General features: G+C 42.3%; 1 protein-coding gene across 4 annotated transcripts in view; it reads right to left on the reverse strand.

Annotated features, from left to right (window-relative positions):
* ARHGAP22 (Rho GTPase activating protein 22) overlaps positions 1-14,588 on the reverse strand; it is a 123,885-nt gene that overhangs the window by 44,263 nt on the left and 65,034 nt on the right. The window contains exon 1 of one of the 4 annotated variants that reach the window (XM_014275561.3): positions 14,345-14,510. The exons of 2 other annotated variants lie outside the window; for them this stretch is intronic. In XM_014275561.3, coding sequence (XP_014131036.1) covers positions 14,345-14,396 — 52 coding nt within the window. In that variant the 5' untranslated portion in view covers positions 14,397-14,510. Of the gene's footprint in view, positions 1-14,344; positions 14,511-14,588 lie in introns of those variants that run through there. One more of the 4 variants, XM_074544935.1, reaches the window with a different exon arrangement.

A 14,588-nucleotide genomic window follows, 5' to 3' on the forward strand; every position in this document is an offset into this window, starting at 1 on the left:
TTACCTGAAATTCACAGATCCTATCATGGATTTCAGGTTTGAATTGGAAACACAGCACTCCATCAATTCAAACACACTCGACTTTAGGAATTGTTTTAGAAAACAATTTCAAAGCTTCCTGCCCAGAAACACTTGGAGACAGAATTTTAGTTTCGCCTCTCATATGAGTATGAACTTGATAAAATTCATATTCAGCTACTGAATTCACACCTCTTCTCTGCCACTAAGGGAGCTCCAGGCCGTTGTCACTCATCTTTAATCAAGCTCCCATATAAACAGGACTGGGCCTCAGAGACAAACCCTGAGTAGCTCAGGATTGCCATGGGCAGACATTCCAGTCCTTTTGCCCAAATCTACTTTAATCTCCAGACCAAAGACAAAATAAAACTGTCTGCAAACACAAACAGAGTGAAAGTGTGTCAAAAGATGTGGCAGGAACAGGGGTCTTAACTCCGGGGATGAACAGTCCACTGCTTTAGCATTAGCCTATGACCAGGGGACCCTGTATTCAGTTGCCTGCTGCAGCCTTGCTGTGAATGCTGGACAGGATGCACTGGATTCCATCCTTATCCACAAAGCAAGTTGGCAGCTTGTTTTTCCTCTCATCCAGGTGTACAGAAACTGAACAACCTGAAGAGTGAAAAAACTGAAACAAACTGAACAACCCTGTCAGCATACGCAGTGCATGTAAGAGCCTTGAAGGATTAAGAGACTTGTTTAGTTGTTGCTCCCCATCAAAAGGGCTGCAGGTCCCAGCTGACCTGAATGCTTTGCTGCCCCTGTCCCAAGGTACCTTTGCCAAAGTGCTTTGCCCACCCTGGTAGGTACCTTAGCCTGGGGGAGCAGTTTAGCTCCAGGCCCCAGCTGCAGTGCACAAATGCTCTCTCCTCTCCAGGACCAGACTAACTCAAGCTAGCAGAACTGCTCTCCCTTGCCTCCACTCATGGTTCCTTCATTTCATATGGCCTGGGAGCCATGACCTGCCAATGGCAGCAGTCACCTCAGAGTAATGTCCACCTCCCAGTCCTTAGATGTGATCCTCCTTTCAGCTTTCCCCCCATGCCCCACAAAAGGGAAGGTCAAATCCAAAAACACTGGGACTAAATCTTGCTAAAGATGAGATGGGGTGCTGCAACAGCAGCAGGGGTCACCATCTACTCTTCAAGGCCCTGTTTACTGAAAATTCTTTTTTGACCATCCTTAGACACGTAAGCATTCACTGGAACATGCAAAACGTAAGATATCATTTTGTCATATTTACTCATCCTGTCCTGTGTTCCTGTTCAAAGAACCTGCAACAGACAGGCTGCATCTCTGCCTTCATACAGCCCTTTCCAATACGGAAAAGCTTGAATGCTTTTGTTTGCCTTGAACCTCATTCACTCAAGCTTAACCTTCTTAAGATCACTTGTGAAGCCAAGCCTTAGATCCCCTTTGTCCCATGGAAAAGAAATTCAGAGGGAACAGACTGGACTTTTGCATGGGGGATGAGACTGCCCCATTGCATGTAAAAGGAGGAACTTTCATGTTCTCAAGCAAAGCTGTTGTTGAGTTCTGAAGTTGGCATCTTCTTTCTTTGCTTCGGCAACTTCTTTTACTTGCACCTCCTCCCTCTGGTTTGCCTTTCACCCATTTCTTACATCATTCCTCTTACTGATGTGCTTGTGTATTGTCCTTACATGAGAAGCTACCCACTGCAGTAGCTTGTGTAGGTGTACACAGCGCCCTGTTTGTGTTTGCAGTGTTTGTTGGGTGTTTGCAGTGTTTGTTGGGTGTTTGCAGGGCTTTGGTGTGGACAGCAGCGCTGTCAGCAGCGGTTCCAGCGGGGGCTGAGCAGCAGCTCCAGGCGGGATGGGGAGGGTGCCTGGCGGGAACACGGCCCAGCTGCCGTGTCTGCCCTCAGAGCTGCAGCACGTAGCGACAGGAAGCCTCTGGCTGCAGACAAGCAGCAACAAAGGTCTTGACAAATGGTCAAAAACTAGCACTCACTGCCAAAAAGAACAAATGTCATGATTCATCTCCCCTGACCTGGTCTTTGTGATTGACTTTAAGGTGAGTATCAGAATTTGGGGCTCAAAGATCACCCTGATAATGAACGAAGGTGAAAAATGAGGAGATGAATTCTGTCAAGAAAGATGGCAGCTCTGTTAGAGGGAATCTTTCTTTGCACATCAGGGAAAAAAACTCAGAGAAAACCAATCTTGATCTTTAGATGAAGAGACTAAAGAAATATCAATGAGCAAGCAAAAGTTCATTAAGAATGCTTTGAATAGACACTTGAAACCTGATTTCATTTCTTCAGTCTTCTTACCTTTGATTCCAGCTAATGTTGAACCTCTACCCTGAGCAATTTCCACCCCAACCAAAGGTTTCCATGAGGCTGAATGCTACCCTGTCTATTACAGCTGAATCCTGGGCTAACCTGCCACCAGCATCAGTTTAAACTTCTCTGCTTTTTTTTTCTGAATTATCATTTAATAAAAGGGGAAATTTTCTGTGAATATGCAACTCATCTGGAAATGGTCCATTTAGGCTGCCTAAGAACAGAAAAAACAGCAAGCAAAATTTGAAGTAGCCAAGGAGTAAGACAAAAAACAAGGAAAACCGGGGGTTTCCCAGGAGGGGTATTATTTATGAGGAATTAAACAGTACAGTAAACAGTGATGTGTATTTGCCATGATTTTTTTTTTTTGTATCTGTCCATCTATCCCCACCCACCCATCTATTTATATATGGAATATATGAGTTGGAAGTTGATTTGGAGCTGATGCATGATCGTATTTTAAAAGGCATACAAAACTAAGAAAAAACAAGGCACAAGAATTTAGTGTCATGTGGAGTGCAAATTAAAGAAACAAGCTTTGAATCAAAATACATTCACTGTGTCACAGTTCCAATGGACAACATAATCACATTTTTTTCTAAAGAAACAGACACCTTTGTAGGTGAAAGGTGCTTCATTTCCACAGTTTGGAAGGAGCTTAGAGGGATTTTAGCATTCAACATTCATTTGGTTGTGTCAATGAGAAAAAGGAAATCTTAAATACCCTTTATTGTAATGAGGAAGTTCAGCTCAAACTGACACAATTCACATTTTCGTAGGGCAGGATTTACAAGCATGCACTAAAATCTCATTGACTTCTCAGTCAAATATTAAATGTATAATTTCCTTAAGCACTTTTTATTTCACCAAGTTCCTTGGTGGCTCCAAGCAGAATTTGATCAAATTTTCCAAGTCAAAAATCACTGCAGAGGATTTTGATAGTCTGTAAATGGTTTTTTGATACCATATTTTAGAACTCATCCCAGAGAATAAAGTAAAAGCCTGCAAACATTCTAAAGCCACTGCCATCTATTAAGCAATCCAAAAGCCCTGTGATCTCTTCTCCCCTCCCATGCCTTCTGTGGTTTCAGAAGCCATTAAACTGCTTTAAAAATGCACCAACAAAGAGATGAGACCTCAGAGCTGTGGTTTCTTATGCAAAAACATCTGACAAGATTTAACATGAACTGAGTCACTAATGAAGCTTCTCTGTACTGGTTCATGGCCTACAGAAAACCCATATAAACCTAAGGCTAGTGATCTGTGTCAGTTGTCAGTTTCAAATGTAGGATTACTGAAACTATATGAAAGAAATGAGATTAAACTAAATCTTTGACCTGTTATATATAAAACCTGTGTCTGGTTAGCTTGACTCTCCTGCCTGCAGATGTCTTTCTTGATAATGCATGTGACCTTATAACTCTGGACTTTTATCTACTAATTAAAGTGAAGAACTGCTTAAGACTACCAACCACTTCAAATAAAGCAATGCTTGGAAATAAACAGAGCCCTTATTCCAGGTAGGCCAAATGCTAGGAAAGTGATGTCACACTCCAGGAACCACAGCAAGCAGGAAAAAAATGATGCAAGGTAAGAGGAAGAGAGAAAATAACTTCAAGTACTCTTCAAGAAAAAATAAGTAGAATTGCACACAAGCTTCACCTTGAACTTCTGCTTGTAAAACCTGCTTACATGAGTTCAGTGCTGTGTAATGAGTCTAATTGAGCTGATTTTTCCTTAATGTGCTTTATCTGCCCTTGTCTGAACTTCTCAAAGTTTCAATAAAAAAGGCACAGTCATTCTTAAGTTATATTTCTGGCATTAAAAACATATTTATGGTACAAGTACATCCATGCTCTCACATATCCCTGTTTCCAGTTATTTGCAATTTTAGACAAGCAAGTACCACTGTGCTGCCTGGGATGTGCTGCTCACTGTGGCCACAAAGTACAGCTCAGGGGCTGAAGTGACTCACAGTGGAGGAAAGGCCACTTCTACTGCAGCAGCCCAATATTTAGAGTTCAGATGAGCCCAGCATAACATGCAACTAAGTACATTTTTTTCAAGGATGCAGCATCTCCCTCGTACCAGCACAGCTCAGGCACCAATCCCTCCCCCTTCTGCCCACTCCTATTTTGCTCCATGAAAGGAACAGACATTAACAATGGTCACACTGCCTCCCCAAATACAGGGGCTTCAGGAGCTTGTGAAAAGTGCCCCCAACACCATACAGTATCCCTATAAACAAGCTGTATTTTAACTGCTTTGTTATCAGCTTCTACTAGCTAGCAGCAAGGGATGAAAACTTTATAATATGGTCACAGCTAGTTTAGGAGGCCAGCAAGGAGGATTGCAAAGAGGAGTCAATCAGCAATAATGAACATGAGCAACAACTACTACACCAGCAGCTCCTAGGAGCTGCACGACACCACCCTTGTGGTGATTTGCATGTTCCATCCCAAGTGAGAATTCCAGAGTACCAATATTCTAATCACATCCAAAGATGCCTCAGGAGTTAGACTACCTTAAACCCTTCTGGCTCTTGACTCAAATAATGGTTCCTGGTAGGAGGTTACTGTGGAGACTGAGCATGTTCAATTCAAAGCCTGCATCATATCAGCGACCTCTTAGGTGGAGCTCTCACTGTGCAAGGGCACTTTCACTGCCTCTTACAGCAGTACCTACTGACAAAGCAGACAAATTTAGGGTATAGGGCTGCCTCCACCAATGCTAATACTGCTTTTCTTGCCAGAGCTCCCAATGGAAAAGAATCTGAAAGTGTTGGGAGCCTGGGCATAGTTGCAGTTCATCTTCCTCTATTCACATAGAGTTGTGCTTCAGAACTCACAAACCTTTCCTTCAGAATCTGTCTGACATGTCACCAGCTCTCAGGGAGCTGTTCGCTTCATCATCTGTCCATGTTAGAATGACAAAATATTGGAACTAAATACCAATATCAAAAAACTTCTACCCCTCTCTACAGGTGTGCTGGGGGGGCAAGGGAGAACAAAGTAATTTCATCCCCTAATAGAAGAAGACCTTGTGATGGCAAGAGTATATAACAAGGGGAGCAAGACTTTTTTTCCCCCAGCACATTCTGCTGACAGCCTTGTACCAACAGCAGGCTGCTTTCCCTTACTCTCCTTTCTTCCATTCCAGAAATGGAGCCCTCACTGCCTTTCCTCAGCAAATTTCAGACCTAGAGGGTTACAATAAGCCCAGACCTTTACGGTGATGGTGTGGAACTGCGTGGACTATGTCCTTACAGTCATTTTGCTGAACTCTGATTTGAAAGGAGAGGAAATCAATTATTTCTCAGGCCAGCAGAAGCCATAACTCACAAGGAGGCAATTTAGGCCACCTGGCAGGAGCGGTGTGTCTGTCCCTACAAAGCAGGAGGCATCTAAATTAAGTCAACTTAATTTGAGGGTACAAAAATGAAACTACAAATATAAGTATGAAAGACTCAGAAAATAGTAGCACAGTGCAAAACAGGCCATATGGTTCCACATGGTTCTCCAAAGCAGCAAGTGCTCAACACTTCTGAAGAATGTATCAAATTATGTATTCCAACTGTGGTTATGTTTACATGCTATTATAAGGGAGGAAATTCCTTCCTGACCAAAGATGATGATACTTCATGCTTTGAAAAATCTGAATGAAAATGACTGGATAATTTTTATGCATTACCATGCAACCACAAGTAATTTTCTAATTCTCATAAATTCCTTCAAATCTTTGACACCAAAACAAAAAGTTGACAAAAATTTTATGTTCTGACAAGAAGTTTTTTACCATAACACCAGAATAGTGAATTCTTATCTGTTTTTTAAATAATTTCATATTAGAGAGATAATATCCAACTTCTGCACCCTTTCTGAACTGTTATGCTCACTTTTGTCAGGTCTGCTCCATGACAGGAATGAAGTGGGTCATGCCTTCTGAATGCATCTCTCTACAACCCCCTTCTCCCTCCACCTTGCCCCTCATCTGCCTATTTTTTCTTTCTCCTGCACTTAATCCACCATGAAACCAAAGACATCCTCACTGTATTTTTAAAAGACTACAAGTCTCCCATCTTAGCCAATGCTCTGAGCCTTGAGCTAAGGAGAACAGAAAAGAAGCCATCCACTGGTAAAGCCTAGGCTGCAGATGCCAGAGCTTCTAGCTGGGCCTGTAAAGACTCTGATTCTCTGTAGACTGAATACAGAGTACGGCAGAAATTCAAGCCAACCAATTACGAACATTATTATCTTCTTTAGTAAAGTAACTGAAGCTTTACAAGCACAGTTTTGGCAGCAGCAAATTAATGGACTATCATTAAGGACTCAACAGTTGCAGACTTTGTTTTTACAAAAAACGAAGCCATTTGTCACATTAACACAGAAAAAGGACTAAAATGCCAAAGCATATATACTGTAGGCCTTTGGCAAAACTCTGACAAGTCTGAGGAAACCCTTGCCAATGCTAATGATGAGACAATGCAGATGGAAGTTCTGCTGATCCACATCCAAACTTAGGAGCTCAGGGATATTCTGATCAAGTCTGCAGACTTGTTAGAGTTTGCACAGACTAACAGTTTTACAGCAGCCTCCTCCTGTATCTGGCTAAGCACTGAGTGACCAATAAACCTTCTAAGCATGACTGTAGCACGCAGCATTCTTCACTGTCACAACAAGACTCCTTGGGAAAATGTGGGAAGTACACACTTGTCACTCAGAACACAACTCTGGATGGCTAAAGGACTCCAGACTGGGCAGTGAAAAAAGCTGGGCCCCTTTATTAACAAGGGAAAATAAAAGAATTTCCACAAAGGAGTACAGAAAGGAAGCAAATGCTCACCAGACATACAACTTACAGGAACCTGCCCCAAAAGTCCTGAAGGCTAACACAGGTATGTACAGCAACCAAGTATAATAAAGCAACTTCCTCCTGGTGTGAGAGCATATTTGCTGCATGGATGACCACAATGGGCAGCCAAACTCTGTAACTACACCCCAGTTATCCCCAGAGCAAGAAACATTGCACATGCAGTTTACATATGGCCAGTTTAAGACCCACATACTCCGGGGAAACCCAGCCATCAATGCATTTTATGATGTTCAAATACAGAAGCTGAAGTTCTTATTCCAAAGAACCGAAAAGCCTTACTCAATGCTTGTTGTGATATACTACTTAAATGGAAATGCCAGCATTGCTATTTGAGCAGATTCTGCCAGTGGTATGAACAACATAAATTAAATCTAATTACACAGATTTAGGCCACAGAGAACTAGAACTTGCATGAGACCAGCAGAATATCGCTCTTACTATTTGGAATGCCCTCTATAGGCAATATATTTGTTTATTTTTATGCTTATAGAAGCAGAAAGCCCATTTTGAAAATGCTGACAAATGTTGGGCTGCTGCACAGATTCACTGAACCTGGCTGGTCCACTAAGAAAAATGCAAGGAGGAAACAGGGCACACGTATCTGCCTTGTGAGCCTCCTCTCTCTCCTCACCCTGCTCCTTTCTCCAGGGCACAGAGCTGTATGCAGCCATTGCAGGCAGAATGTGTTATAAGAATTTGTCTTTGTAGTCAAAGGCAGAATAACAGCCAGAAAGCAGGATCTGCTCAGCCAATGACAGGGCACGTATTAAAAATCCTTCCAGCTTCCGTTTCAAAACAAAGAAATCTTGATAAGCCTGAAGGCAGCAGCTGCTGCCAGCAGCATGCAGCCGGCCTTACCTTGGGGACACCTGCTGAGCTGCTGCCTCTTTAATATTACATTAAAACAGCAGCTTTGCAAATAATGAATTATGGATCTAGAGTGAGCTGTGGAACACAGGGGTCTGGGAGGACACGGTTCGGAAATCGAAGAACCATTTGGGTTAATGGTCTGCAAGGCTGGGAAAAAAAAATTACTGATGGCTTCATGATTTGTCAGAGCCCCAGTCAGGCATCAGAAGGAATGAAGGAAGCATAGCAAGTGCTCCCTACACTTCCCTTCTACATTTTTTAATTCAAAGCAATCAGATGAGTTTGAAAGTCCCTAAAAGGGGATATAAATCTAAAACACAAGGAAAAATAAAAGGGCTATAAGCTTGTATGGCTTGTGACCACAGCCAGTTTCAGTGTTCTAGCATTAAAGACACAGAAGGTTCCACTGTATCAGGTTCTTTATTTAAATGGTTCATACTGTGAAAGCAGAAACCCAAGACAGCAGTAAACTATTGTCTTCAAAGCCTGGTCTCTGCCAGTTACCTCTAGTGAAAACTCAGTCCATGGTCTCTGAAGCAAATCTGCAAGCACTTGTCAAACACACACAGCTTCTCCAGCCTTCCAGAGAGGTTTTAATTCTCTTGTTTAATTTAAGATCACCAGTTAGGTGATCCGGATGCCTAACTGTGAAAGCACTACATGCTTGTAATGATCATAATGAAGGGGCATATTTCTAAATGCACAGCCCAGCACTTGTAAGCCTCAAATGCTCCTGTTTGTAGATATTCTATTCCTGTATATGAGTCTAAATATGAGGAAGGCTGGTTCTCAGGAAGCCAACAGTAGAAAGAACTCTTTATACCATACTCCTTATCCTAAGATGAACTTCATCTAGTCCAGTTCTGTTACTGTTCTGTCCAATTAAAAACATCCAACACAGCTTGGATGGCGTTTTTCAAATATGGAATAGTCACACAACAGTAACTGCAAACCAATCATAAGTATATGAAAGCAAAAGTGATGTTTTCAGTGTATGCTTTAGCTATTAACAAATAAATTAAAGTAGCTAAAAAAATATTCTCCATTGTTGGAATATGCTTTTCACATAGAATTAAATATAAGTGTTCTGGGAGAACAGGCACAGAGACTGAAACTACTTTCCCAGGTTATATTGTGCATCAGTGGGAAAGATGCCTTGTCTGTATTTAACAAAAACCAAAAAAATCCTTTGAATGCCACAATGAGAAAGTCCTACACACCAGTGGAGAACTGAGATACAATCAATGATTTCCAGTATGACATTGGCTATCAGCTAGCAGAGTCACAATGAAAAACACAGCCACCACAACCAGGCACTTGGATTAACCAAACAAGGATTCTCACAAAGCAAGGAATACTGTTTAGAGGGTTGGTTGCATGGAACTGCAAAGGTAGGGCCAGCCCCAGAAAGCAGAGAGCAAAGAATGAAAGGAAAAGAGCTGAATAGCATGAAGCTTGTTCTCCCAGCACAGGACAGGAGAGGAAAGGAGGCCATTTCCTCACCAAAGCAGCGCACTCAAAACGGGAAAGCCACCTAGGAAATTAGGAGTGTACTGTGTCTCACAAAGCTGCTCCTTCGCTCAGCAGCTCCAGAGGCTGCCTGGCACCTCCTCTCTCTGGAGAGCTCTAACTGGTGAGCTGAAGCCACTGCTCTGTCACAGAGTGCACGTGGGTCACTGAGAGCGGCGCAGTGCTGGCCAGCTCTGCCTCCAGAGCACTACCATCCCTGGCCTCTCTGAATCCCAGAGACAGTGGCCCAGGTCCCACAGAAGCCTAGATACTGATGGGATAAATCCGCAGTTCCACTCAGATTTCAGTACTGATGAGGGAGATTGGCACCAGAGCCACATGGCTTTGCGAGTCATTTACTGAACAACAGACATGTCTCTGTGGTGTCCTGCCAGCTCCTTTCACATCTCCCAGCCCATGGAGTCCAGCACACATTTCCTGGGGGCTCCAACAACTCAAAACAGTCAAGTGTACAGTCAGGATCCAGACTGTTTGTGGACTCATCCTCTACACCCAAGCACCTTGCTTTGATCTCAGATACCACCTCAGGGTATCACCATTGCATGCTTTCACCTTTCTGCACCCCAAGCCTATGGAATGAATTCATTTGTAGGGATTTTTAAGACTGATTTCTAGTCAACAAAACAGTCCTAGTAAATAACACACCAGTTCAAGAAGTAAGAATTATCCAGGCCCTTTTCTGCCTCATCATGAGGCTTCCGTTCTACTTTCTGAACTGGAGCATCCACCAGGTAAGTGCAATAAAGAGTTTAATAAAACACAAAGTATTAGGGTCACATAGCTTGGGCTTCAGAGTTGAAATAAAAGTCACAGACCACCACAATTTCCAGGTCCATCTAACAATGAATCTATCTAAGCTCCTCTTTCTCTCCACTAACACTGCTATATCAAACTAGAGTTACATACTTGGGCTAACTGCATAAAGTATTAACAAAAAAGCAAACTCACAGTGGCCCCTCTTCAACATGACTGCCATGGATGCAGAGCATCCTTATTTCCAGTCCTCTACCTTTTTTTTTCTCCCATAGTGTTGTAAGGGGTAAATGCTTCCTTTTGCCAGGACAGCCATTCTCAACTTTCATAATGAATATAAAACCATCCACCCTGTGAGCACACCAGAGCAGGAAAGAATCAGGCACAGACAAAGTGAAGCAGAAGAGGTATCAGAGCTCAGGCTCAAATCCTGCCATTAGCATGACCAGCCTTGGAGGTCCCCAGAGACAGAACCCTTAAGAATACTGAAAGCAAAGCTGAAAGTCTTGTAGGTCGACATCATGCAAAAATGATGTCATTGTCAGCCATCAAATATCCTGAGGTTGCAGGGCATGGGCTGCTCTTCTCAGGCAGCAGCCAGCTGCCCCCCTCCCTCCCAGGAGTGGCAGCCACATCCCTTGTCTGCTGCACATGGCATTTTCCCCGCAGTTCCATTTGCTGAACACAAAGGGTGAGCCCACAACATTAAAGCACACTCCCCTCCTTTGAAGTTTAGGTTGTTTGGCTTGCCTGGCTACAAACTAAAACTGCACCTTAATCATCCAGCTTTGAAGTCCTGTAAATCTACAGCTGCAGAAAAGTAAGGACCACTTGGCAATAAAACATTCATTATTAAATTATTTTGAATTAAAGTGGAAAAGGCTTTCCTGAAGCTGAAACTTTCTTTTTTGCCCACTAGAAATGAAGACATGAGTGAAAAATTGATAATGACTTGCCAGATCAGAGGCCAATATGACTAGATGACATTTTATAGCTCTGTTTTGAATAGTATTGAGCCAGTGCTCAGGAAATGGCCAAAGAAAACAAACAAAAAAAAATATTGGAAAAAGACATGAGAAAATGGAAGGTTTTGACAACAGGCTGCAGAGGTTAATAAAGAGTTTCATTGTTTTGATGCCTTAAATAAGGTGTGTGTGTGGATGTAACTGATAGGAGTTTGATTGAGGTTAAAGTGATAATAGGGAAAAATAAAGGAATTTTAGAGATTAACATACCCTCTGTTTCACATGCAGCAGAATCTGTCATTGCTGCATGTGTAACAGAGGGTATGAGTAGGGTAAGGCTGTGTGACCAAATGAGACCTACAGGAATTCTCCATAGGCCCAACAGCCTGCATAGCAAGGGATATACAGCAAGACAGAACACTACTCTGCCTTGGGTGTTTCATTTCAGGCATGTCTGGAAACTCTTGCAGCTTCCACAAAAACAAGTAGAGAATTAATTCAAAACACAGTGTGGCCTGGCCTGGAATACTAGTGAGGAGATAAAATGGTGCATTGTGAGAATAAATCTCACTTGGAAAGAAACAGGCCTCAGCTACAACCTGGTATAAAAGAGCTAAGCCACAAAATCCTGCACTTCCTGGGATTTCAGGCTTTGGAGAATCAGCTTCCAGTTCCCATCTCTGCTGACCACTTCTTGTATTAATCTAGGCAAGTTCCCTCTCAAGGCTGAACCAGGAGCATTTACCTGGGAGTTTTGTTTCCCATTTGGCCATGAACTTGTCCATAGCCCAGCTTCTGTCCCTAGACCATCTGAACCTGTGGCAAAGATACCACAGATCATACACTAATCTCACTGCTCCTGATGGTTTGCTCCTTCCCTGTTCAGAGACACAGAGAACAGCAAGGTCAGAACCACTGGACCCTGTGGCTGCTACAGTTTTTATGCAACCACATTTTGATGCTATGCCTAGGGCACTCTAATCATTTAGCGCCTTTGAACAACCACATTTACTTACTGGGAAGGATGTCCTTACTCAGATGACAGTAAAACCCTCTGCAAATGAAGTGCTTTCTGAAAGGGAGTTAAAGGGGATTGCCTTAAGTGACTGGATGGAAAGTGGCTCAAAAGCTGTCAGGAGTCCAGCTTCTTCAAAGCAAGATTAGTGACTGACACTGAACAGCTCATGGAGAAGCTCAGCTACCTCAGCATTTCCCACTCAGACACACACTGATTTAGCACTGCCCTTCCCACACTGTCCTGGAAGCAAGAAGAGAAAAGATAGCACAGAGCAGAGAGGGCACCAGAAGGAATCAGGAGTCCCTACCCTGCCTGTGAGCCTGATTCAGGAGATGTTCTGGACAGTTTGATGGATTTTGCAGATCACATAGCTTTTGGCAGAAACAGGCTCCAAGAGGGAACACCCTCAGTTCAGTTGGCTGACAGTTTTCCTGTTGGTAGTGACTCACTAAGAGTACAACTGGCAGCAGCTCCCTGAGCATCCCTCAGTCATCTCTCAAAGCCTTACCTCTCCTGGCTGCACCACCAGCCCCTCCCTGCAATGCACACACAGGTAGGGCAGGCACCTTTCCCCAGCCCCTGCCGAGAAACACATTGCTACTGTGGCCCATACCATAAGGGAATGAAGCCCTGGACAGCTGGGTGCCCCCAGGAGATGAGCAAAAATCATCCTATTCCACCTTGCAAAGTGGCATTTATATGCACACATGTACAACAAAACTCTGAAAACTAATTTGTCACAATCAAATTAATAATCCAGATAAAATACTTTTTTCCTTCTTTTTAATAAAAGCTTTACTGAGATGATTCTATCCTTAGGAATTTCTGAATTATTGTGTAAATTTATGTACATGTGTACAAATTTCAAACAACAAAACACCAAATAGTTGGAACCAGCATCTACAGGTCAGCTTAACTAATTATCACATCTCAACTGCTACATTCTTGTACAATCCTATTTTAAAATAGCAACTCAGAAAAAAACAAAAAGCTAATGGAAATTTGTTTTCTTTAACTTTTTTCCAAAACATTTTCCTCATCTGTACACCAGTGATGAAAACCTATACAATTCCCATTTGCATGTATCCCTTAGAAAAAATTAATATGCAAACAAGGAATTCGAGAAATGCACTTATTAAGTAAACACCAACATTCATAAATGCCATGTAATATATATAAAACTAGCCAGGTGAGTAAGTCATATTCCTCAGATCCTGTGGAACTAACGCATGTCCCAGACACACGAAATCACTGCCATTTGTTTTTATGCAAACCCTGTTTCTGGACTGCTGGCTGAACAACAAATGTCACAATGAAGACACATGCAAAGGAAGAAAATAATTTACAATCAATGCGTGTATTGGGACTTTACTACAATGTCAATTTCTACAATGCTAGAGACAGATTGCTCTCATGAAGAGTTTTGTATGCACCTGGAGAAAAATCAGTATTTCCTGAATAAGCCCACACAGCAATTCACAAAGTGAACCTCGTAACAGCAAGCTGAAAAATCTCTGTGGAGTCATGCACACAGGTACTCCTACATGGGAGAGATGCTAAGAGGAAATGTGCTGTTCCTTCACTAAGTATAATTTATTTTATTATTTCAGTGTAGATTGAAAATAAAATCTTCCTTCTGCACAAAAGAGACAAAAAATAGAGGACCATTACTCAGCTGCCTACCTCAACTTATCTGTAAAAACAAACACACATATTCTCTGTTGCTGTTTGGTTCTGCATCAGGGATTCCATCCCCGTGCAAAACACATGCTCCATGTTTAAAGAGTTAAACATCCTCTCGCTTAGTCGGCTTTTCTGAATGTAAAATGCAAGATAATAACATACACTGTATCTTGAACCACAACTGCACACAGCCTAACAAAACCCCCAGTGCTAAACGACAAGCAGCATGAATAGATCCATTCCCACTGCTTGTTAATTCAAAATAAATCCTTTACTGTGATTTAAAGCAAAACAGACAACACTAAACACATCAAAAATATCACTACTTACCCTTTCGGAGACACTTGCTTTTCTTAAGATATTTGGCAGTAAAAAACGGCATGGCTGCAACACTGAGGTTTCAGCCAAAGCTGACCTTTTATTATCAAGTGCTAAGAGCAAAATGAACGGACCAAAGAGAGAAAGCAAATTATTATACCAGATCTTTAAAATGCTCAGAGATGAGCAAAGGGAATTCAGAGTGGGATAAAGTATGTCAAGTTGCACGGTGGGGATTGCAGATATCTTTCTGCTC

Source organism: Zonotrichia albicollis, chromosome 7, assembly GCF_047830755.1.
Source record: "Zonotrichia albicollis isolate bZonAlb1 chromosome 7, bZonAlb1.hap1, whole genome shotgun sequence".
NCBI classification, from domain to species: Eukaryota; Metazoa; Chordata; class Aves; order Passeriformes; family Passerellidae; genus Zonotrichia; species Zonotrichia albicollis.